We start from the raw sequence: 25,288 nt of genomic DNA, 5'->3' as shown, positions 1-25,288 counted from the left end.
CTTCAGACTGAAGACATGTGGGTTAATTGGCTGGGTAAATGTAAGAATTGTCCCTAGTGTGTGTAGGATAGTGTTAATGAACGGGGATCGCTGGTCGGCGAAGGGCCTGTTTCCGCTCTGTATCTCTAAACTAAACTAATCATTTCTCATAACGTAACCCTTCTAAGCACGGAGTCACTCTGCTACACCTTCTCAGCAATGTTTCCAACACACCTATATCCTTCTTTAAATAAGGAGGGATATAGGCCAGGTGGGACAAGTGTCGATGGGACATGTTGGGCAGGTGTGGGAATGTTGGGCCGAAGGGCCTGTTTCCTCACTGTATCACTCTACGACCGCACCTCAGCCCCAGCCTGTGATGGTCATTCACTGGGTTTTAGATCTGCATCTTTTTTATTGCAGCAGTTCGTGCACCTCGCTCTGGAGGGAAGGACTGATGGATGCCAACACTGGAGTGTGGACTGACCCCAGGGGTCGCCCCAGGGCGTCGGCCCCCGACCTGCGACCCTCGCCCCCCCCGAGTTACTACGACGCGGTGCGGGTGATGAAAGGCCTGGCCGGCAGCGACTCTGCCATCCACCAAGGCCCCGGCTCCTTCCGCGAGGCCCAGTACTACCAGATGACCGATGGTGGGCTGGCCGCTCCTTACCGGAGGCGGGGAGCCCTGGTGGACCACAGGGACGTCATCAAAGCTCACGAAGCCCACAAGATGCACAGCACACCGCAGGCGAAGCGCAAGGAATGGGAGTAAGTCACGGTTTCTACTGTCTATGGGCTCTGTCGTGGTCCCTGTCAAGAGAGAGCTGGATAGAGCTCTTAAGGATAGCGGAGTGAGGGGGTATGGGGAGAAGGCAGGAACGGGGTACTGATTGAGAGTGATCAGCCATGATCACATTGAATGGCGGTGCTGGCTCGAAGGGCTGAATGGCCTACTCCTGCACCTATTGTCTATTGTCTATTGATGGGCTTCCTTCCGATTTCTCTCCCCTTTCAGTCATTGTCCATATTCAAGGCTGCGATTGATATAAGAAGATAATAATAATAATAATATTCATTTATTGTCATTGCAACGAGTACAACGAAATTAAAAAATAGCCAATCCTGACGGTGCGTACAAACATATATGCAATAAATGCAAAAACAAATAAATACATAAATACAATTAAATACAATTATATTAAGTACAAGATTTTTTAACGGTGTTGCCTAGTGCAAAGGTAGTGTTCAGTTCTCGTATGGCCCGGGGGTAAAAACTGTTCTTAAGTCTGTTTGTTCGGGATTTGATCGACCTGAAACGTCGACCAGAGGGCAGATGAACAAACAGACGGTGGCCGGGGTGGGATGGATCTTTTATTATTTTGCCTGCTCTACTGAGGCAGCGTAGTCTGAACAGGTGCTCCAGGGAGGGCAGTGAGCAGCCGATGATCTTCTGGGCCGTCGTGATGACCCTCTGAAGGGCCTTCCTGTCCTTTTCTGAGCAGCTGGCATACCATGTGGTTATACAGTATGCCAGCACACTCTCGATGGAGCAGCGATAGAAGGACAACATGAGCTTCTCCTGCAGGTTGGTTTTCCTGAGGATCCTCAGGAAGTGGAGTCTCTGCTGTGCCTTCTTTACTGTGGTGATGGTGTTGGTAGACCAGGTAAGATCCTCTGCGATGTGCGTACCCAGGAACCTGAAAGCTGGTACCCTTTCCACACAGACCCCATTGATGTAGAGTGGGTCGTAATCTCCACTGGTTTTTCTAAAGTCAATTATAAGTTCCTTTGTTTTGGAGGAGTTCAGGACCAGATTGTTCACTGAACACCATGCTGCCAGCCTTTGGATTTCATCCCTATAGGCTGTCTCATCTCCTTCTGAGATGAGTCCAACCACAGTCGTGTCATCCGCGAACTTGATGATGGTGTTGGTGGGATGGGTGCAGATGCTGGTACAAATCGCAGGTATTTATTCACAAAATGCTGGAGTAACTCAGCAGGGTCAGGCAGCATCTCGGGAGAGAAGGAATGGGTGACGTTTCGGGTCGAGACCCTTCTTCAGACTGAAGAAGGTCTGAATTGGTCTGAAGAAGGGTCTCGACCCATTCCTTCTCTCCCGAGATGCTGCCTGACCTGCTGAGTTACTCCAGCATTTTGTGAATAAATACCTGCGATTGATATATATCGTTATGTTGTTAGGAAATGTTGGCGGCACGGTGGCGCAGCGGTAGAGTTGCTGCCTTCAGATGCCAGAGACCCGGGTTCGATCCTGACTACAGGTGCTGGCTGTACGTTCTCCCCTGTGCCCAGTATGGGTTTCCTCCGAGATCTCCGGTTTCCTCCCACACTCCAAACACGTGCAGGTTTGTAGGTTAATTGGCTGGGCTGAATTGTAAATTACCCCTAGTGTGCGTAAGATAGTGTTAGTGTTGCTGGACTGGCGCGGACCCGGTGGGCCGAAGGGCCTGTTTCAACGCTGCATCTCTAAACTAAAATAAACAAATCAGACGGTGATCAAGGAAATGTAGAATGGTTCATTGTTAGCTGAGAGGAAGGTGATAAGGTTGGCAGGCAAACAGTAAAATTAATCAGTAAAACTCGTCGGAGAACTAGAGTGGGGGAGGGATGGAGAGGGAGGGATAGCAAGGGTCACTTGAAGTTAGAGAAATTAATATTCATACTGTTGGCCTTCGTAACAAGAGGAGTTGAGTATAGGAGCAAAGAGGTCCTTCTACAGTTGTACCGGGCCCTGGTGAGACCGCACCTGGAGTACTGTGTGCAGTTTTGGTCTCCAAATTTGCGGAAGGATATTCTTGCTATGGAGGGCGTGCAGCGTAGGTTCACTAGGTTGATTCCCGGAATGGCGGGACTGTCGTATGTTGAAAGGCTGGAGCGATTGGGCTTGTATACACTGGAATTTAGAAGGATGAGGGGGGATCTTATTGAAACATATAAGATAATTAGGGGATTGGACACATTAGAGGCAGGAAACATGTTCCCAATGTTGGGGGAGTCCAGAACAAGGGGCCACAGTTTAAGAATAAGGGGTAGGCCATTTAGAACGGAGATGAGGAAGAACTTTTTCAGTCAGAGAGTGGTGAAGGTGTGGAATTCTCTGCCTCAGAAGGCAGTGGAGGCCAGTTCGTTGGATGCTTTCAAGAGAGAGCTGGATAGAGCTCTTAAGGATAGCGGAGTGAGGGGGTATGGGGAGAAGGCAGGAATGGGGGTACTGATTGAGAGTGATCAGCCATGATCGCATTGAATGGCGGTGCTGGCTCGAAGGGCTGAATGGCCTCCTCCTGCACCTATTGTCTATTGTCTATTGTAAGAGAAATATGAGGTGCGGTCCCTTTAAACCCAACCAATCCATGTACCTGTCTAAATGCTTCTTAGACTGGAGGTGATGATCAGACTGCAAAGACTGGGGTGGCTTTTTGTTTAGAGATACAGCGCGGAAACAGGCCCTTCGGCCCACCGAGTCCGTGCCGCCCAGCGATCCCCGCACATTAACACTATCCTACACACACTAGGGACAATTTTCTTTTACATTTACCCAGTCAATTAACCTACAAACCTGTACGTCTTTGGAGTGTGGGAGGAAACCGAAGATCTCGGAGAAAACCCAAGCAGGTCACGGGGAGAACGTACAAACTCCGTACTTGAGATTGCCCAGTTAAGTTGTGTAGGGCAGATTAAAGCACCAGAAGATACCATCAGATTAGCTCATTGCAGATGATGTGATGTTTCTGGGTGGGCGTGGTAGCTTCGGTGTAGAGTCAGGGTGTCGTGAATACCTCTCCCAACGCTCTTCAACAGATGGGATACGGACGGGAGACTGTTTGGCGATCGACAGATGAACAGAGAGCAGATTAGCAATTGGCCATGAGATGGCAACAAAGGTTGTTATATCGAGCCATTTATTCACAAGATGCTGGAGTAACTCAGCAGGTCAGGCAGCGTCTCAGGAGAGAAGGAATGGGTGACGTTTCGGGTCGAGACCCTTCTTCACACGGGTCTCGACCCGAAACGTCACCCATTCCTTCTCTCCTGAGATGCTGCCTGACCTGCTGAGTTACACCTGAGCATTTTGTGAATAAATACCTTCGATTTGTACCAGCATCTGCAGTTATTGTCTTATATTATATCGAGCCATAGTCATAGGGCGATACAGTGTGGAAACAGGTCAATAGACAATAGGTGCAGGAGGAGGCCATTCGGCCCTTTGAGCCAGCACCGCCATTCACTGTGATCATGGCTGATCATTCTCAATTGGTCCTTCAGCCCAACATGCCCACACCGGCCAACATGCCCCATCTACACTAGTCCCACCTGCCTGCATTTGATCCATATCCCTCTAAACCTGTCCAATCCATGTACCTGTCTAAATGTTTCTTAAACGTTGCGATAGTACCTGCTATACGTAGAGAGGAAATTGATTAGTTTGGGTGTCAGGGCTTATGGGGAGAAGGCAGGAGAATGTGGTTACGAGGCAGAGATAGATCAGCCATGATTGAATAGTGGAGTAGACATGATTGGCCGAATGGCCTAATTTTACTCCTGTCACTTATGACCATGAATTTTGTAAAACGATATCACGTCCTAGAGATCAGTCTGAAGAAGGGTCTCGACCTGAAACGTCACCCATTCCTTCTCTCCTGAGATGCTGGCTGACCCGCCGAGTTACTCCATTTTGTGATACCATCGATCACGTCCTAGAGAGATACAACATGGAGACAGGCCCTTTGTCCACACCGACCATCGACCACAATCCTACATTAATCCCATTTAAAATTCTCCCAATATTCTCTTCAACTCCCTCCAGATTCGAACCGCTCACGAGGGGCAATGTGCAAAGACCAATTGTTCCCTAGGGAAGGTTCACCAGATTGATCCCTGGGATGGCAGGACTTTCATATGAAGAAAGACTGGATAGACTAGGCTTGTACTCGCTGGAATTTAGAAGACTGAGGGGGGATCTTATAGAAATATATAAAATTCTTAAGGGGTTGGAGAGGCTAGATGCGGGAAGATTGTTCCCGATGTTGGGGAAGTCCAGAATCAGGGGTCACTGCTTAAGGATAAGGGGGAAGTCTTTTAGGACCGAGATGAGAAAACATTTCTTCACACAGAGAGTGGTGAGTCTGTGGAATTCTCTGCCACAGAAGGTAGTTGAGGCCAGTTCATTGGCTATATTTAAGAGGGAGTTAGATGTGGCCCTTGTGGCTAAAGGGATCAGGGGGTATGAAGAGAAGGCAGGTACAGGTTACTGTGCTGGATGATCAGCCATGATCATATTGAATGGCGGTGCAGGCTCGAAGGGCCGAATGGCCTACTCCTGCACCTATTTTCTATGTTTCTATGTTTCTAGTAGGACAAAATGTGTGGGAGGGAACTGTAGAATGCTGGTTTACACTGAAGATCGACGGAAAAAGTGTGAGTTATCCTGACTTCCTGGGGGCTGTGGTCTCCTCTTCGGCTGTAACAATTCAGGGATGATTTGGTAATGGCTCCGCTGAAATGCCCTGAATGGTTTTGCTAGGTTAAGTCCAGCTCATTGATTGTGTTGATGAGGAAGTGCTGGTGGTGCAGGGGTAGAGTTGCTGCCTTACAGCACCAGAGATCCGGGTTCGATCCTGACTACGGGTGCTGTCTGTGTGGAGTTTGTACGTTCTCCCTGTGACTGCGTGGGTTTTCTCCGGGTGCTCCGGGTTCCTCCCACACTCCAAAGACGTGCAGGTTTGTAGGTTAATTGGCTTCGGTAAAATTGTGCATAGTGTTCGTAGGGTAGTGGTAGTATACGGGGATTGGTGGGCCAAAGGGCCTGTTTCCACGCTGTATCTCTAAGGTCTAAAGACCGGGAAACCGACCTGCACGTCTTTGGAAGTGGAGGCAAATTGGAGCATCTGGGGGTGGGAGGGGAGATCTACAGAGGGAACATGCTCATCATGTGTGTATCCAATCATGCCCGAGGAGATTGGGGGAGATTGCAGAGGGGGGTAGGTTTCACACAGTGAGGTAAGGATTTTCTAACTGAGCCTGGGTCTGTGGTGGTCAGGAGGCAGACGGGAAGAGCAAATGGCATGGGAGAGGCACCACTCCAGCAATGCCTCTGATGGAGAGGATGGAGAGGATGTCCAGTGCCAAGTACCTCAGTAGTCCGACGAGGGTCTCAACCCACAACATCACCGTTGAGTCTGAAGAAGGGTCTCGGCCCGAAACGTCACCCATTCCTTCTCTCCGGAGATGCTGCCTGTCCCCCAGCTTTTTGTGTCTATCTTCGGTTTTAAATCAGCATCTGCAGTTCCTTCCCCCACCTCAGTCATTTACTGATTAGAGAAGAAATAGACAATAGACAATAGGTGCAGGAGGAGGCCATTCGGCCCTTCGAACCGGCACCGCCATTCAATGTGATCATGGCTGATCATTCTCAATCAGTACCCCGTTCCTGCCTTCTCCCCATACCCCCTCACTCCGCTATCATTAAGAGCTCTATCTAGCTCTCTCTTGAATGCATTCAGAGAATTGGCCTCCACTGCCTTCTGAGGCAGAGAATTCCACAGATTCACAACTCTCTGACTGAAAATGTTTTTCCTCATCTCCGTTCTAAATGGCCTACCCCTTATTCTTAAACTGTGGCCCCTGGTTCTGGACTCCCCCAACATTGAGAACATGTTTCCTGCCTCTAACGTGTCCAACCCCTTAATAATCTTATACGTTTCGATAAGATCCCCTCTCATCCTTCTAAATTCCAGTGTATACAAGCCTAGCCGCTCCAGTCTTTCAACATATGACATATGAAAGAGGGTTTCTTGTCCCAAAACCTTTCACTTGGAAACATCGTGGATGATGTCTTTAGCAGAATATTGCCTGGATTAGAGGGTTTCAGCTGGAGGGAGAAGTTGAACAAACTAGGATTGTTTTCTCTGGAACATTGGAGGATGAGGGGAGGCTTGATAGAAGTAAACACAGTTATGAAAGGCAACAGTAGGGTAGACAGTCAGAACCTTTATCCCCAAGATGGAAATGTCCAACACCAGAGAGAACAGCTAAAAGGCGAGAGAGGGAGAGTTTTAATGGAGAAGTGCAGGGGAAGTTTTTTTACACAGAATAGTGAGTGCCTGGAATGCCTTGCTAGAGATGGTGGTGGAGGCACATACGATAGTGACGTTTAAAAGGCTTTGAGATAGGCACGTGGAAGTGCAGGGAATAGAGGGATATGGATCATGTACAGGCAGATGAGATCGGTTTAACTTGGTATCATGTTCGGTGCAAACATTATGAGCTGAAGTGTTCATTCCTATTGCTGGTCGGCGTGGACTTGGTGGGTCAAAAGGCCTGTTTCCTCGCTGTATCTCTAAACTAAACAAGACCAATACCAAGGCCAAAACCAAGCTCTCGAAATTCCCTCCCTAAACCATGTGGCCTCCCATTCTTCCATTAAGAAGCTCCTTAAACGGATAAATGGGTCCCTTCAGAATGGCAGGCAGTGACTAGTGGGGTACCGCAAGTCTCGGTGCTGGGACCGCAGCTATTTACAATATACATTAATGACTTGGACGATGGGGTTAAAAGTACCATTAGCAAATTTGCAGATGATACAAAGCTGGGTGGCAGTGTGAACTGTGAGGAAGTTGCTATGAGGTTGCAGGGTGACTTGGACAGGTTGTGTGAGTGGGCGGATGCATGGCAGATGCAGTTTCATGTGGATAAGTGTGAGGTTATCCACATTGGTGATAAGAATAGGAAGGCAGATTATTATCTGAATGGTGTCAAGTTAGGAAAAGGGGATGTACAACGAGATCTGGGTGTCCTAGTGCATCAGTCACTGAAAGGAAGCATGCAGGTACAGCAGGCAGTGAAGAAAGCCAATGGAATGTTGACCTTCATAACAAGAGGAGTTGAGTATAGGAGCAAAGAGGTCCTTCTGCAGTTGTACAGGGCCCTAGTGAGACCACACCTGGAGTACTGTGTGCAGTTTTGGTCACCAAATTTGAGGAAGGATATTCTTGCTATTGAGGGCATGCAGCGTAGGTTTACTAGGTTAATTCCCGGAATGGCGGGACTGTCATATGTTGAAAGACTGGAGCGACTAGGCTTCTATACACTGGAATTTAGAAGGATGAGAGGGGATCTTATCGAAACGTATAAGATTATTAAGGGGTTGGACACGTTAGAGGCAGGAAACATGTTCCCAATGTTGGGGGAGTCCAGAACCAGGGTCCACGGTTTAAGAATAAGGGGTAGGCCATTTAGAACGGAGATGAGGAAAAACTTTTTCAGTCAGAGAGTTGTGAATCTGTGGAATTCTCTGCCTCAGAAGGCAGTGGAGGCCAATTCTCTGAAAGCATTCAAGAGAGAGCTAGATGGAGCTCTTAAGGATAGCGGAGTCAGGGGGTATGGGGAGAAGGCAGGAACAGGGTACTGATTGAGAATAATCAGCCATGATCACATTGAATGGCGGTGCTGGCTCGAAGGGCCGAATGGCCTCCTCCTGCACCTATTGTCTATTGTCTATAAACCTTTGTCTTCCAACAAGCCATCTTCTCAGCTATCTCTGGGTCTCGACCCAAAAAGTCACCCATTCCTTCTCTCCCGAGAAGCTGCCTGACCCGCTGAGTTACTCCAGCATTTTGTGTCTGCCTTCGGTTTAAACCAGCATCTGCAGTTTTTTGTTTCCTTCTCAACTCTCTCCATGTTCAGTTTTATTTTGACAACAGTGGTGTGAAGCTGCCGTTAGAGATGTTGTACCAAGGGAAGTTAATGTGTTTGTGTATCCAGCTCCTGCCTTTCTCATTTGTCACAAGAGCGTTACTGCAAAGTAAAACCCAGGCAGAACTCTGGGGAAGGCCAATCAGTTGGAGTGGAGAAGTGTGCACCTGGTTCTGTCATGTTTTCTCATGTTTGTGGGATCCTCGATCAACAGTATTAATACCCTGCACTGTTGCAGGAGCAGCCCATACAGATTGCTCTGCTCGGAGGTGGCCTGCACTGAGCAATGGTCCTGATTCAGGGTTTGATTTATGTCTGGTGTCAGAGCAGAGAGCTCTCTTGGAATTTGTGGCAACTGCAGTAGAGCCATAGAGTGATACAGTGTGGAAACAGGCCCTTCGGCCCCACACCGGCCAACAATGTCCCAGCTACACTAGTCCCACCTGCTTGCGCTTGGTCCATAACCCTCCAAACCTGTCCTATCCATGTACCTGTCCAACTGTTCCTTAAACGATGGGATAGTCCCAGCCTCAACTACCTCCTCTGGCAGCTTGTTCCACACACCCACCACCATCTTTGGTCATAGAATGATACAGTGTGGAAACAGGCCCTTCGGCCCCACACCGGCCAACAATGTCCCAGCTACACTAGTCCCACCTGCCTGCATTTGGCCCATATCCCTCCAAACCTATCAATGTCCTATCAATGTACCTGTCTAACTATTTCTTAAACGTTGGGATAGTCCCAGCCTCAACCACCTCCTCTGGCAGCTTGTTCTATACACCCTTTGTGTGGAAAAGTTACCCCTCTGATTCCTATTAAATCTTTTCCCCTTCACCTTGAACCTCTGTCCTCTGGTCCTCGATTCCCTACTCTGTGTAAAAGACTCTCTGCAGAGAAAATGCAGCAGCAGTGAATTAATTTTTAGTTCAGAGATTCAGCATGGAAACAGGCCCTTCTGTCCTTGCCGATAAATCTGTGGGCGACACCATGGCACAGTGGTAGAGTTGCTGCCTTACAGCGCCCGAGACCCGGGTTCTATGCTGACCTCCGGTGCAAACTGTACGGAGTTTGTACGTTCTCCCTGTGACCATGTGGGTTTTCTCCGGGCGCCCCGGCTTCCTCCCACACTCTAAAGATGTACAGGTTTGTAGGTTAGTTGGCTTCGGTAAAATTGTAAATTGTCCCGAACATGTTGGGTAATGCTATCCAACCTCTCTCCCTCCCTCCTCTCTCCCTCCCCCTCCCTCTCTCCCCCTCCTTCTCACTTTCTCCCCCTCCCTCCCTCCCCTTCCCACTCCCTCTCTCCCCCTCCTCCCTCTCTCCCCCTCCCTCCCTCTCTCCTCCATCCCCCCTCTCTACCCCTCCCTCTCCCTTTATCCCCCTCCCTCCCTCTCTCCCCTTCCCACTCCCTCTCTCCCCCTCCCTCTCCCTTTCTCCCCCTCCCTCCCTCTCTCCCCCTCCCTCTCTCCCTCCTCTCTCCCCCTCCCTCCCTCTCTCCTCCATCCCCCCTTCTACCCTCTCCCTCCCTCTCTCCCTCCCTCTCTCCCCCTCCCTCCCTCTCTCCTCCATCCCCCTTCTACCCCTCTCCCTCCCTCTCTCCCCTCCCTCTCTCCTCCATCCCCCCTCTCTCGCCCCTCTCGCTCTCCCCCTCCCCCTCTCTCGCCCCCCCCCCCTCTCCCCCTCCCTCTCCACTCTCAATCCCTCTCTCTTCCTCTCTGTCCTCTCCTCCCTCACCCTCCTCTCCTTCACTCCCTCACACCTCCCCCCTCTCTCACTCCCCCCTCTCTTTCCCCCCTTCTCCCTCTCCCCTCTTCTCTCCCCCTCTCCCTCTCCCTCCCCCTCCCTCTCCCCTCCCTCCCTCTCCCCCCTCCCTCCTCTCCTTCACTCCCTCTCCCCCCCTCCATTTCTCTTCCCTCCCTCCCTCACCTCCCTCTCCTTCACTCCCTCACACCTCCCCCTCCCCCTCTCTCTCTCTCCCCAATGCGTCCACGATCCCCCTCTCCCTGGCCCTGTGTGTGGCCCTGCCTCCCCTCCCTGTAGCCCGTTCCCTGTAGCCCGTTCCCTGTAGCCCGTTCCCTGCCGGCCGGTGTGTGCCGTTCTCTGTGTGCCTGCAGTGCCTCTGGCCCTCAGTGACCAGCACCAACCTGCAACCTGCCCTGTCCGCCAGGCAATGCTCACTCCCCTCTGCTGTCAGCCGCTAATTACCCGCGGTGACGCACGAATAAGGCAGGCAGGAAGCTGTACTCCAATGGCAGCTTCATGCACCACCTGAATATGTGTCAGTGGGGATGCTCTCTGCAGTGAAATGCTGCAGCTCTGAAAATCCCAACCTCTGAAGCACCGCGATGCAGGGAACCAGCACAGATTTCACTTCAGAAACCTACATGCAGTTGTTATAGAGTCATAGAAACATAGAAAATAGGTGCAGGAGTAGGCCATTCGGCACTTCGAGCCTGCACCGCCATTCAATATGATCATAGCTGATCATCCAACTCAGTAACCTGTACCTGCCTTCTCTCCATACCCCCTGATCCCTTTAGCCACAAGGGCCACATCTAACTCCCTCTTAAATATAGCCAATGAACTGGCCTCAACTACCTTCTGTGGCAGAGAATTCCACAGACTCACCACTCTCTGTGTGAAGAAATGTTTTCTCATCTCGGTCCTAAAAGACTTCCCCCTTATCCTTAAACTGTGACCCCTGGTTCTGGACTTCCCCAACATCGGGAACAATCTTCCCGCATCCAGCCTCTCAACCCCTTAAGAATTTTATATGTTTCTATAAGATCCCCCCTCAGTCTTCTAAATTCCAGCGAGTACAAGCCCAGTCTATCCAGTCTTTCTTCATATGAAAGTCCCGCCATCCCAGGGATCAATCTGGTGAACCTTCTCTGTTCTCCCTCTAAGGCTAGAATGTCTTTCCTCAGATTAGGAGACCAAAACTGCACACAATACTCCAGGTGTGGTCCCACCAATGCCCTGTACAACTGCAGCAGAACCTCCCTGCTCCTATACTCAAATCCTCTTGCTATGAATGCCAACATACCATTCGCTTTCTTCACTGCCTGCTGCACCTGTACGCTTGCTTTCAATGACTGGTGCACCATGACACCCAGGTCACGTTGCATCTCCCCTTTTCCTAATTGGCCACCAGTCATAGAGTCATACACCAGGCCCTTCAGCCCACAGAATCCATGCTGACCCTCACATCTATATCAATCTGATATTATTCTCCCCATTTAACTTCCCCCTGATAATACCTACCCTCTCACCTGTATTTTTGTGTAAGAAAATAACTGCAGATGTTGGTACAAATCGAAGGTATTTATTTCACAAAATGCTGGAGTAACTCAGCGGGTCAGGCAGCATCTCAGGAGAGAAGGAATGGGTGACGTTTCGGGTCGAGGCCCTTCTTCAGACTCAATTCAGACCTATATTTTAGCGGTAATTTACAGCAGACAATCAACCCACCAATCTCCATGTGGAAGTTAAGAGTCAAACCTGTACGTCTTTGGAGTGTGGGAGGAAACCGAAGATAGAAACATAGAAAATAGGTGCAGGAGTAGGCCATATGGCCCTTCGAGCCTGCACCGCCATTCAATATGGTTATGGCTGATCATCCAACTCAGTATCCCGTACCTGCCTTCTCTCCATACCCCCTGATCCTTTTAGCCACAAGGGCCACATCTAACTCCCTCTTAAATATAGCCAATGAACTGGCCCCAACTACCTTCTGTGGCAGAGAATTCCACAGATTCACCACTCTCTGTGTGAAAAAAAACGTTCTCATCTCGGTCCTAAAAGACTTCCCCCTTATCCTTGAACTGTGACCCCTTGTTCTGGACTTCGGATCTCGGAGAAAACCCAAATGGTCACGGGGAGAACGTGCAAACTCCGTACAGACTGCTCCCGTAGTCACCGTGGTCAATGGCGCTGTGAGACAGCAGCTCTATCGCTGAACCACCGTGCAGGACAGGGGACGTTTGTTTTCTCTGATTTGTCAGGAATTTCTAAAGGCCGATTGAAGGGAAGAAAATTTAGTGTTCACAGCGACTCTGCATTCTCTTCATGACTCTGAAAATAAAATAATGATTCACGTCTGGCATCTTTCACCAAGGTGCTAATTGTCCCACCTTCCAGGTGATGAATGGTGCCAGTGGGGACATTCTGGGACAATAGTATTTGATTCCTACTTGAAGCACTGCAGAGAAATCTAGCTCCATTCTGTACTGTACATATGAGGGCCTCAGGTGAGGCAGCACAGTGTCTCGGGACCCAGGACCGTAGGGCAGCCAACTGTCCCGCATTAGCCGGGACATCCCGTATTTTGGGCTAAATTGGTTTGTCCCGTTAGAGGCAGGGAACATGTTCCCAATGTTGGGGGAGTCCAGAACCAGGGGCCACAGTTTAAGAATAAGGGGTAGGCCATTTAGAACGGAGATGAGAAAAAACTTTTTCAGTCAGAGAGTTGTAAATCTGTGGAATTCTCTGCCTCAGAAGGCAGTGGAGGCCAATTCTCTGAATGCATTCAAGAGAGAGCTGGATAGAGCTCTTAAGGATAGCGGAGTCAGGGCTTATGGGGAGAAGGCAGGAACGGGGTACTGATTGAGAATGATCAGCCATGATCACATTGAATGGCCTTGCTGGTTCGAAGGGCCGAATGGCCTACTCCTGCACCTATTGTCTATTGTCTATTGTATGGGACCGCCCTTGTCCCGTATTAGGCCCGGACGGCGTTGTAGGCCCAGACACTGTAGGGCCCGGACACTGTAGGCCCGGACACTGTAGGCCCGGACACTGTAGGCCCGGACACTGTAGGCCCGGACACTGTAGGCCCAGGAGCCGCTGTAGGCCTGGACAGTGTAGGCCCGGAGGCCCGGGCGCCGCCTAACGGAGGTTGCGTAGAAACCCGCCTCCTGGCCCGGGCGGTCGCCATTGGTGGAGCGGGAGCACCTGGCCACTGGGGCGCCTTTTGTCACCTTTTGTCCCTTAGTTGGGAGTGAGAAAGTTGGCGACCCTACAGGGAGGCATGGTTGCTGCCTCACAGCACCGGAGGCCCGGGTTCCATCCTGACTGTGAGTGCTGTCTGTACGGAGTTTGTACGTTCTCCCCGTGACTGCGTTGGTTTTCTCCGGGTGCTCCGGTTTCCTCCCACACTCCAAAGACGTGCACATTTGTAGGTTAATTGGCTTCTGTAAATTGTCCCCAGTGTGTGTAGGATAGAACTAGTGTACGGGGTGATCGCTGGTCGGCGCGGACTCGGTGGGCCGAAGGGCCTGTTTCCATGCTGTATCTCTAAACTAAAGTAAGGGCTTCTCACCCTTACACCTCAGTGGAATCACACACTTCATAATTGATAGGAGCAGAATTAGGTTCTTCAGCCCATCGACCCCATTCGATCATGGCTGATCTAGCATTCTCTCTCAACCCCATTCTCCTGCCTTCTCCCCATAACCCCTGACACCTGTACTGAACAAGAATCTACCTATCTCCGCCTTTAAAAATATCCACTGACTTGGCCTCCACAGCCTTCTGTGGCAAAGAATTCCACAGATTCACCACCCTCTGACTACTGACTACTGAGATGATCGCTAACCATTCACCTGAACCGTTAGCTCCATCTCACTCTCCACCCGTGCTGCTGCCTGACCCATCGTGTGTTTTCTGTTTTGATTGATTCATTTTGTAATAAATCTGACTCTTCCCTCCACACCAACCTGTGCACAACAGAGAGAGAGAGTCCCAATGCAAATCAGTGACAGAAATGGGATGCCTGGGGTTTCAGTTTTAGACTTACAGCGCGGAAACAGGCCCTTTGGCCCATCGAGTCCGCACCGACCAGTATCCTACACACACCAGGGACAATTTTACATTTTATACCAAGCCAATTAACCTACAAACCTGTACGTCTTTGGAGTGTGGGAGGAAAAAGAAGATCTCGGAGAACCCACGGGGAAAACGTACAAACTCCGTACAGGCAAACACCCGTAGTCAGGATCTAACCCGGGTCTCTAGCGCTGCAAGGCAGCAATTCTACCGCTGTGCCGTTGTGATGCCCTTTAGTGAAGAGGATGAAGAGGCTGGATTCTCCGGTGTTGCAGAGTTAGGGCGGAAAAGGGTTAACAGAACAAGTTGTGCGCAGTTATCGCAAGGGGGAGGATACAAACAGAGTGGGAAATGCTGCCATATGACTGACTTACATTTCTGTAGCACCTGTGACTTCCTCTTCAGGCAGCCTCAAAGCTCTTCCCTGCCCATGATGTGCTTTTGAAGTGTGGTCATAGAAGCATAGAAACATAGGAAATAAGTGCAGGAGTAGGCCATTCGGCCCTTTGAACCAGCACCGCCATTCAACATGATCATGGCTAATCATCCAAAATCAGTACCCCGTTCCTGTTTTTTCCCCATATCCCTTGATTCTGTTAGCCCTAAGAGTTATATCTAACTCTCTCTCTCTCCCTCTCTCTCCCTCTCTCTCCCTCCCTCTCCCTCTCTCTCTCTCTCTCTCTCCCTCTCCCTCTCCCTCTCCCTCTCCCTCTCTCTCTCTCTCTCTCTCTCTCTCCCTCTCCCTCTCCCTCTCCTCTCTCTCTCCCTCTCCTCTCCCTCTCTCCCTCCTCTCCCTCTCTCTCTCTCTCTCTCTCTCTCTCTCTCTCTCTCTCTCTCTCTCTCTCTCTCTCTCTCCTCCCTCCCTCCCTCCCTCCCTCCCTCCCTCCTCTCTCCCTCTCTCACCTCTCTCTCTCTCCTCTCTCTCTCTCTCTCTCTCTCTCTCTCTCTCTCCCCGTCCTCCCTCCCTCCCTCCCTCCCTCCCTCTCTCCCTCTCTCCCTCTCTTTCACCCTCTCTTTCTCTTTCTCTTTCTCTTTCTCTCTTTCTCTTTCTCTTTCTCTCTCTCTCTCTCTCTCTCTCTCTCCTAAAGTAGAGAACACAGCCTGACATGTTTACACAGCAAGATCCCACAAATGACAGATACAGTGTTTTTTTCCAGCAACATTGGTCGAAGAATGTATGCCCCCAAGTCTTCTCCAAGATCGGTAGTGTTGCTGCCTCCCAGCCCCAGAGACCCTGGTTCCATCCTGACCTCAGGTGCTGTCTGTGCGTGGAGTTTGCACGTTCTCCCCCGTGACCGCATTGCGTTTTCCGTTTCCTCCCACATAGAAACATAGAAAATAGGTGCAGGAGTAGGCCATTCGGCCCTTCGAGCCTGCACCGCCATTCAATATGATCATGGCTGATCATCCAACTCAGTATCCCGTACCTGCCTTCTCTCCATACCCCCTGATCCCTTTAGTCACAAAGGCCACATCTAACTCCCTCTTAAATATAGCCAATGAACTGGCCTCAACTACCTTCTGTGGCAGAGAATTCCACAGATTCACCACTCTCTGTGTGAAAAAAAAAACGTTCTCATCTCGGTCCTAAAAGACTTCCCCCTTATCCTTAAACTGTGACCCCTTGTTCTGGACTTCCCCAACACCGGGAACAATCTTCCTGCATCTAGCCTGTCCAACCCCATAAGAATTTTGTAAGTTTCTATAAGATCCCCCCTCAATCTTCTAAATTCCAGCGAGTACAAGCCGAGTCTATCCAGTCTTTCTTCATATGAAAGTCCTGCCATCCCAGGAATCAATCTGGTGAACCTTCTCTGTACTCCCTCTATGGCAAGAATGTCTTTCCTCAGGTTAGGAGACCAAAACTGTACGCAATTCTCCAGGTGCGGTCTCACCAATGCCCTGTACAACTGCAGCAGAACCTCCCTGCTCCTGTACTTAAATCCCCTCGCTATGAATGCCAACATACCAACATGCCAACAAAACCCAAAGATGTGTGGGTTTGTTGGTTAATTGTGCCCTCTGTGAATTGCCCCTGGTGTGTAGGATGTGAAATAGGGACAACATACAACAGGTGGGCTTGGAGAGGGTGCAGACAGAGATTGGTGATATCTCCAATGCTTTGAGATGCTTGCAATGGGTGGTCCATATCTCCAAACTACTCAGGAAGCTGGAGATAATTGATGGGCGCTGGACAATGATCGAGTCTCAGGTTTGAAGTCTTCGAGTTCTCTCGCCCTCTGAAGGCAAGACTATGATGGCACTCTGGTGAATTTCAGTAAGGGCAGACTCACAACTTCTTGTAAATGACCACTCAAAGTGTAATAAAGAATATTCCTCTCACAGTGCAGACTGAGTGATTAAATTGGCCAAGATACTAATAGACATCTGCAAGAAATGGCTGAAGTCAGCTTTGCTAAATTATATTAAGCCACGATTTTATTTATTTGAAAAGAAAATATGAATTCATATTTCTGCCGTGGTTGACAAGTCAATTTCTTGGCACTATATTGAATCAGCAAAGCTATAGGTTCTGTGCCTGAGATATGCTCAAATGGATGAGCTTAGCTCAGTGAAAGGCTTGCATTTCTATAGTAACTGCATGGGAATCTCAAAGTGCAAAGAAATACTTCTGAAGTGTGGTCAACAAATTGTGCGAAGCAAGATTTTTCTGACTGCAACTCGAGGGCAACTAGGATTATATAAATCAGATGAAAATGGGTCCCGACCCGAAACGTCACCTATTCATTTTGCCCGGAGATGCTGCTGAGTTACTCCAGCGGTGTGTGTCTTTTGTTAGAATAACTAGTTTGTTTCGCTAGTAACTAGTTTGTTTCGCTCATGTCACATTGAATGGCGGTGTTGGCTCGAAGGGTATACTCCTGCGTCTATTGTCTATTGTCTATTGTCCTTCAGAGAGACCGATCCGCCATCTTTACTCTACCTGGCCTCAGATAGTCAATGTGGTTGCCTCATAACTGAAGTAACACAACGCCCCAAAGATAGACACAATAGGCACAATGGATGTGCAGGCCATATAGTATGGAAACAGGCCCTTCGGCCCCTGAACATTTCGCTCCATCTTCATTAATCCCGAATACCTGCATTAGGTCTATATTCCTCCATTCAGGTCCATATTCCTCCATCCTCCTATTCAGGTGCCTCTGAAATGTTGAGACTGTATCTGATTCTAACACCTCCTTTGGCACCTCATCAGTCTGAAGAAGGGTCTCGACCCGAAATGTCACCCATTTCTTCTCTCCAGAGGTGATGTCTGACCTGCTGAGTTACTCCAGCATTCTGTGATACCTCTCTGGCAATCCATTCTAGATATCAAAGATACTCCAAAGACGTACAGGTATGTAGGTTAATTGACTGGGTAAATGTAAAAATTGTCCCTAGTGTGTGTAGGATAGTGTTAATAATGTTAGTGTGCGGGGATCGCTGGGCGGCACGGACTTGGTGGGCCGAAAAGGCCTGTTTCCGCGCTGTATCTGAAATATGAAATAAAAATAAAATATGAAATATCAAGCACAGTGTATAAGAGAAAAGACTCCTCAGATCCCTTTAACAACTCCTTCATCACACCTTAAAAGCATGCGGTCTTGTTTTTGATACCCCTACCATGGGGGAATAAAAGATTCTGAATATCTACCTAGTCTATTTTCCTCGTTGTTTTATACACCTCTACCAGGTCGCCCCTCGGTCATTTTAGCTCCTGAGGAAACAAGCCCAGCCTATCCAAAAATGTCCCCATAACTAACGATCTCCATTCCAGGCAGAAGAAGGGTCTCGACCCGAAACGTCGCCCATTCCTTCTCTCCCGAGATGCTGCCTGACCTGCTGAGTTACTCCAGCATTTTGTGAATAAATACCAGGCAGCATCTTGGTGGATCAGAATAGTGAGCGGCCTGGATAGAGTGGATGTGGAGAGGATGTTTCCACTAGTGGGAGAGTTGAGGACTAGAGGTCACAGCCTCAGAATTAAAGGACGTTCTTTTAGGGAGGGGATAAGTAGGCCCACTGTGTCCGTACCAACCAGCGATCACCCCGTACACTAGTACTATCCTACACACGAGGGACAATTTTCAGTTCTTAACAAAGCCAATTACCAACCTGTACGTCTTTGGAGTGTAGGATGAAATCGGAGCAGACGGAGAAAACCCACGGGAGGAGAACGTACAAACTCCGTACAGACAGCATTTGTAGTCAGGATAGAACCCAGGTCTCTACCACGATCCTTTAGGAAGGAGAGGAGGAAGGAATTTCTTTAGTCAGAGGTGGTGAATCTGTGGAATTCTTTGCCACAGAAGGCTGTGGAGGCCAGGTCTGTGGATAATTTTAAGGCAGAGATAGATATATTTCTGATTAGTACGGGTGTCAGGGGTTATGGGGAGAAGGCAGGAGAATGGGGTTGAGGGGGAGAGATAGATCAGCCGTGATTGAATGGCAGTGTAGACTTGATGGACCGAATGGCCTAATTCTTCTCCTATCACTTATGAATGGTTCGGGACCCTCCGACCAGTAGTGCCAACTTCTAACACTGTTGGATGTGGAATCCATAGACCGGGTCTTCTTGTTCTGTCTGTACAGCTGCTGATCCTGGTAGCTCCTATCGGAGAAGGGTCTGGGACCAGTCAGAGAAGTCCGAAGAAGGGTCTTGACCCGAAGCGTCACCCATTCCTTCTCTCCAGAGATGCTGCCTGAGCCGCTGAGTTACTCCAGTATGTTGTGTCTATCTCCGTGTTGGAGTTGCGCACATGAGGATGTTGTGTTCAGTTGAAATGCTTCCACTCTGGGGGCTGAGGGACTGGAAGTGTTCTGTCCTCACGGGACCAGAACTTCCCTCCAGGTGGAAAAATATGAGACACTTCTTGATTCCATGCAGGATCGTGGAAACGGCACCACATCCCATTAAGGGAGCTGCCTGTACAGCCAACCAGTCATTGCCTTCATGTTGGAAAGAACTGCAGATGCTGGTTTAATTCAAAGAGCGACACAAAGATAGACACAATCAAAGATAGACACAAAATGCTGGAGTAACAGAGGGATCTGGGAATAACTGTGCATTGTTCCCTGAAGGTGGAATCTCATGTGGATAGGGTGGTGAAGAAGGCGTTTGGTATGCTTGCCTTTATAAATCAGAGCATCGAGTATAGAAGTTGGGATGTAATGTTAAAATTGTACAGGGCATTGGTGAGGCCGAATCTGGAGTATGGTGTGCAGTTCTGGTCGCCAAATTATAGGAAGGATGTCGACAAAATGGAGAGGGTACAGAGGAGATTTACAAGAATGTTGCCTGGGTTTCAGCACTTAAGCTACAGAGAGAGGTTGAACAGGTTGGGTCTTTATTCTTTGGAGCGTAGAAGGTTGAGGGGGGACTTGATAGAGGTTTTTAAAATTTTAAGAGGGACGGACAGAGTTGACGTGGGTAGGCTTTTCCCCTTGAGAGTGGGGAAGATTCCAACAAGGGGACATAACTTTAGAATTGAGGGACAAAAGTTTAGGGGTAACATGAGGGGTAATTTCTTTACTCAGAGGGTGGTGGCTGTATGGAATGGGCTTCCGGTGGAAGTGGTGGAGGCAGGCTCGATTTTATTATTTAAGAGTAAATTGGATAGGTATATGGATAAGAGGGGATTGGAGGGTTATGGTCTGAGTGCAGGTAGATGAGACTAGGTCAGGGAGAGTGGTCGGCGTGGACTGGTAGGGCCGAACGGGCCTGTTTCCGTGCTGTAGTTGTTATATGGTTATATGGTTATATAACTCAACGGGGACAGGCAACATCTCTGGAGAGAAGGAATGGGTGACGTTTTGGGTCTTCAGTCTGAAGAAGGGTCTCGACCCGAAACGTCACCCATTCCTTCTCTCCAGAGATGCTGCCTGTCCTGCTGAGTTACTCCAGCATTTTGTGTCTATCAGTCAGACTTTCTCTTCCCTGCTCCCTCCCCAGAGCCTGCAAATTCTCTTTCTGCAAGTACTAATCCGTTTGCCTTTTACAAGCCATGCTTGAAGCTGCTCCCATGGGTTTTGTTTCGACAATAGGTGCAGGAGTAGGCCATTCGGCCCTTCGAGCCAGCACCACCATTCAATGTGATCATGGCTGATCATTCTCAATCAGTAACCCGTGCCTGCCTTCTCCCCGTTACCCCCTGACTCCGCAATCATTAAGAGCTCTATCTAACTCTCTCTTGAAAACATCCAGGGAATTGGCCTCCACTGCCTTCTGAGGCAGAGAATTCCACAGCTTCACAACTCCTTGACTGAAAAAGTTTTTCCTCTTCTCCGTTCTAAATGGCCTACCCCTTATTCTTAAACTGTGGCCCCTGGTTCTGGACTCCCCCAACATTGGGAACATGTTTCCTGCCTCGAGCGTGTCCAAACCCTTAATAATCATATGTTTCGATAAGATCCCCTCTCATCCTTCTAAATTCCAGTGTATACAAGCCTAGTCGCTCAAGTCTTTCAACGTACGACAGTCTCGCCATTCTGGGAATTAACCTGGTGAACCTGCATGGAAGGAAAAGCTCTTCAGCCCATTGAACGATCGATTGCCTGTTCACACTAGTTCTAAGATATCCTACTTTTGAAGGACAATTTAGAGAGGGCCAATTAACCTACAAACCTGCATGTGTTTGGCATGTGGGAGGAAAACAGAACATCTGGAGGAAAACCCACGCAGTCACAGGGAGAACGTGCAAACTCCACACAGACAGCACCCGAGGTTAGGATTGAACCCTGGGTCTCTGACGCTGTGAGGCAGCAGCTCTACCCTCTGTGCCACAGTTCAGGCAATGAATCACAGATCACAACTCATTGCTGGAATAACTCAGTGGGTCAGGCAGCATCTCTGGGGAACATGGATAGGTGTCGTTTCACAGCATGCTGGAGTAACTCAGCGGGTCAGGCAGCATCTGTGGAGAACATGGATAGGTGACGTTTCACAGAGTGCTGGAGTAACTCAGCGGGTCAGGCAGCATCTCTGGAGAACATGGATAGGTGACGTTTCACAGAGTGCTGGAGTAACTCAGCGGGTCAGGCAGCATCTCTGGAGAACATGGATAGGTGACGTTTCACAGAGTGCTGGAGTAACTCAGCGGGTCAGGCAGCAACTCTGGAGGACATGGATAGGTGATGTTTCGGGTTCAGACCCTTCCTCAGTGTCTCCAGAAATTATACATAACTGGTATATAAATTCTAACAAAATTGTCCCTTTACTGTGTGTGTGTGTGTGTGTGTGTGTGTGTGTGTGTGTGTGTGTGTGTGTGTGTGTGTGTGTGTGTGAGTGTGCATGATTGTGTGTGTATGTGTATGTGCATATGCGTGTTTGCTTGTGTTGGTGTGCTACATATGTATGTTCTGTGGTTGTTCATGTATGAGTGCTGTGGAGCGATTGAAGTGGGATTAATTTAATTTGTGTGTGTCTCAGTGGTTTTAGTTTCTCATCTTCGGGTTAGAAAGTGTGGGGTCCAGAGCTTCAACCTAATAAACCAATTAGGGACTATCGTATGTTGAAAGACTGGAGCGACTGGGCTTGTATACACGGGAATTTAGAAGGATGTTTCTTATCGAAACATATAAGATTATTAAGGGGTTGGACACGTTAGAGGCAGGAAACATGTTCCCAATGTTGGGGGAGTCCAGAACCAGGGGCCACAGTTCAAAAATAAGGGGTAGGCCATTTAGAACGGAGATGAGGAAAAACTCAGAGAGTTGTGAATCTGTGGAATTCTCTGCCTCAGAAGGCAGTGGAGGCCATTTCTCTGGATGCTTTCAAGAGAGAGCTAGATAGAGTTCTTAATGATAGCGGAGTCAGGGGGTATGGGGAGAAGGCAGGAACGGGGTACTGATTGAGAATGATCAGCCATGATCCCATTGAATGGCGGTGCTGGCTCGAAGGGCCGAATGGCCTACTCCTGCACCAATTGTCTATTGTCTATTGGTCTGATATAGAACATATTAATTTTATAGGTGCATGCATTAGCTTCTGGGAGGGTTTGTTGTAAGAATGTTTCCTCAGGCTGGATAGACTAGATTTGGAGATATTGGGTCACTGGTTTATTAGGTTTAAGTTTAGGTTTATTATTGTCACGCGAACCGAGGTGTAGTTTAGTATACAGATACAGTGCGGAAACAGGCCCTTTCGGCCCACCGGGTCCGCGCCAACCAGCGATCCCTGCACACTAACACTATCCTACACCCACTAGGGACAATTTTTTACATTTATCAAGCCAATTAACCTCTGTACCTGCACGTCTTTGGAGTGTGGGAGGAAACCGGAGATCTCGGGGAAAACCCACGCAGGTCACGGGGAGAGCGTACAAACTCCGTACAGACAGCACCTGTGGTCGGGATTGAACCCGGGCCTCCGGCGCTGCATTCGCTGTAAGGCAGCAACTCTACCGCTGCGCCACCGTAAAAATTTTGGTGTTGCATACTATCCAATGTATAATACTGTACATAAATACAATCAAGTCCAACTCAAGCACAATAGATGGAGCATAGGGGGAGGACATCGAGTGCAGGATATAGTTCTCAGCATTGTCGCGCGCCAGTTCCAGAGACAAAGTCCCATGTTCTCAATGGGGTAGAGGTGAATCGGACAGTACCCTAGCTTATTGAAGGACCGTTCAGAAGCCTGATAACAGGGGGGAAGAAGCTGTTACTGAGTCTTGCAGTGCGCGCTTTCAAGCTTCTGTACCTTCTGCTGGATGGGAGCAGGGGAGAAGAAGGAATGACTGGGGTGGGACAAGTCTTTGATTGTGTTGGCTGAAGCTGCAAACGGGTTTCCATCCAGTCAAAGCAGGTAACACTCCACATGAATACAGTCAATAGACAATAGACAATAGACAATAGGTGCAGGAGGAGGCCCTTTGAGCCAGCACCGCCATTCAATGTGATCATGGCTGATCATTCTCAATCAGTACCCCTTTCCTGCCTTCTCCCCATACCCCTTGACTCCGCTATCCTTAAGAGCTCTATCCAGCTCTCTCTTGAATGTATTCAGAGAATTGGCCTCCACTGCCCTCTGAGGCAGAGAATTCCACAGATTCACAACTCTCTGACTGAAAAAGTTTTTCCTCATCTCTGTTCTAAATGGCCTACCCCCTTATTCTTAAACTGTGGCCCCTGGTTCTGGACTCCCCCGACATTGGGAACATGTTTCCTACCTCTAACGTGTCCAAACCCTTAATAATCTTATATTACTCCTCACAGGAGGATGAGCAGGTGATTCTTATGGAGGTGTATAATATCATGAGGGGAATGGATAAGGTAAATGCACAAACTGTTACCCAGGGTACAGGAATCAAGAACCAGAGGACTCAGGTTTAAGGTGACAGGGGAAAGATTTAAGAGGAACCCAAGGGGCCCCTGGTTCTGGACTCCCCCAACATTGGGAACATGTTTCCTGCCTCTAATGTGTCCAACCCCTTAATAATCTTATACGTTTCGATAAGATCCCCTCTCATCCTTCTAAATTCCAGTGTATACAAGTCAAGCCAAACTCAGGCACAGCTGATTGGCCAACCTTCACCCGTACACTAGCTCTATCCAAGGGACAATTTACAGCAGCCACTTAACCCGCAAACCTGCACGTCTTTGGGATGTGGGAGGAAACCTGAGCACCCAGAGGAAACCCACGCGGTCACAGGAAGAACATGCAACAATAGACAATAGGTGCAGGAGTAGGCCATTCGGCCCTTCGAGCCAGCATCGCCAGATAGAGGAAGAAGGATGAGGGGGGATCTTATTGAAACATATAAGATAATTAGGGGATTGGACACGTTAGAGGCAGGAAACATCTTCCCAATGTTGGGGGAGTCCAGAACAAGGGGCCACAGTTTAAGAATAAGGGGTAGGCCATTTAGAACGGAGATGAGGAAGAACTTTTTCAGTCAGAGTGGTGAAGGTGTGGAATTCTCTGCCTCAGAAGGCAGTGGAGGCCAGTTCGTTGGATGCTTTCAAGAGAGAGCTGAATAGAGCTCTTAAGGATAGCGGAGGAATCAGGGAGGGGGTATGGGGAGAAGGCAGGAACGGGGTACTGATTGAGAGTGATCAGCCATGATCGCATTGAATGGCGGTGCTGGCTCGAAGGGCTGAATGGCCTACTCCTGCACCTATTGTCTATTGTCTATTGTCTATTGTCTATTGCAACCTCTGTGCAGACAGCACCCGAGGTCAGGATCGAACCCAAATCTCGATCACCGTGAGGCAGCAACTCTACCATTGAGTCACCGTGCCATCCTTTGTGTTTTGCTCAAGATTCCAGCATTTGCACTTCTTTGTGCTTCCATATTTTGCTCCATAAATCTTCTAAAAACATGTATTCAGGCTATCTTGAATGGTGCCATTGGTATTTAACCTTGAGCAGCTACTTGGGACTCTTGCTCAATGGGTGATTCAGAGGCAGGTATACTCAACCTGGCTGCAGATCCCTTTGTGCACATTGAGCCTCACAATGGAACATGACTCGAAGGTTCTGACTCAGAAGCGAAGGAGCTGCCAACTGATTCATACCAACAATCAATCTCAGTGTCAGTGCGTAGAACAACCTTACACTGTGACTAATATTGCTGGAAAAATTGTCCACAATACATACTCTCCAATTTGCAATGAAGCCTTTATGAAATGCATCAGATGGTAGACTTGCTGCCATACCCAGTGATACCCCGGGTTCGATCCTCATCTCGGATGCCGTCTGTATGTGGAGTTTGCACGTTTATGATGTGACTGTCCGGGTGCACCTGTTTCCTCCCACATCACAAAGACG

The 25,288-nt window shown here is 49.0% G+C and overlaps 1 protein-coding gene across 1 annotated transcript in view; it reads left to right on the top strand.

The window, feature by feature from the left end:
- The first annotated feature begins 560 nt into the window (after positions 1-560).
- LOC144610509 (voltage-dependent P/Q-type calcium channel subunit alpha-1A-like) overlaps positions 561-25,288 on the top strand; it is a 398,212-nt gene continuing 373,484 nt past the window's right edge. Inside the window, exon 1 of the mRNA XM_078429269.1 lies at positions 561-747. Within this exon, the coding sequence (XP_078285395.1) occupies positions 620-747 (128 nt within the window). The 5' untranslated portion in view covers positions 561-619. The remainder of the gene's footprint in view (positions 748-25,288) is intronic.

This window comes from Rhinoraja longicauda, chromosome 37 (genome assembly GCF_053455715.1).
Source record: "Rhinoraja longicauda isolate Sanriku21f chromosome 37, sRhiLon1.1, whole genome shotgun sequence".
Lineage (NCBI taxonomy): Eukaryota > Metazoa > Chordata > Chondrichthyes > Rajiformes > Arhynchobatidae > Rhinoraja > Rhinoraja longicauda.
The sequence above is the reverse complement of the archived record's forward strand: the minus strand, read 5'-3'. Positions and strand labels throughout refer to the sequence as shown.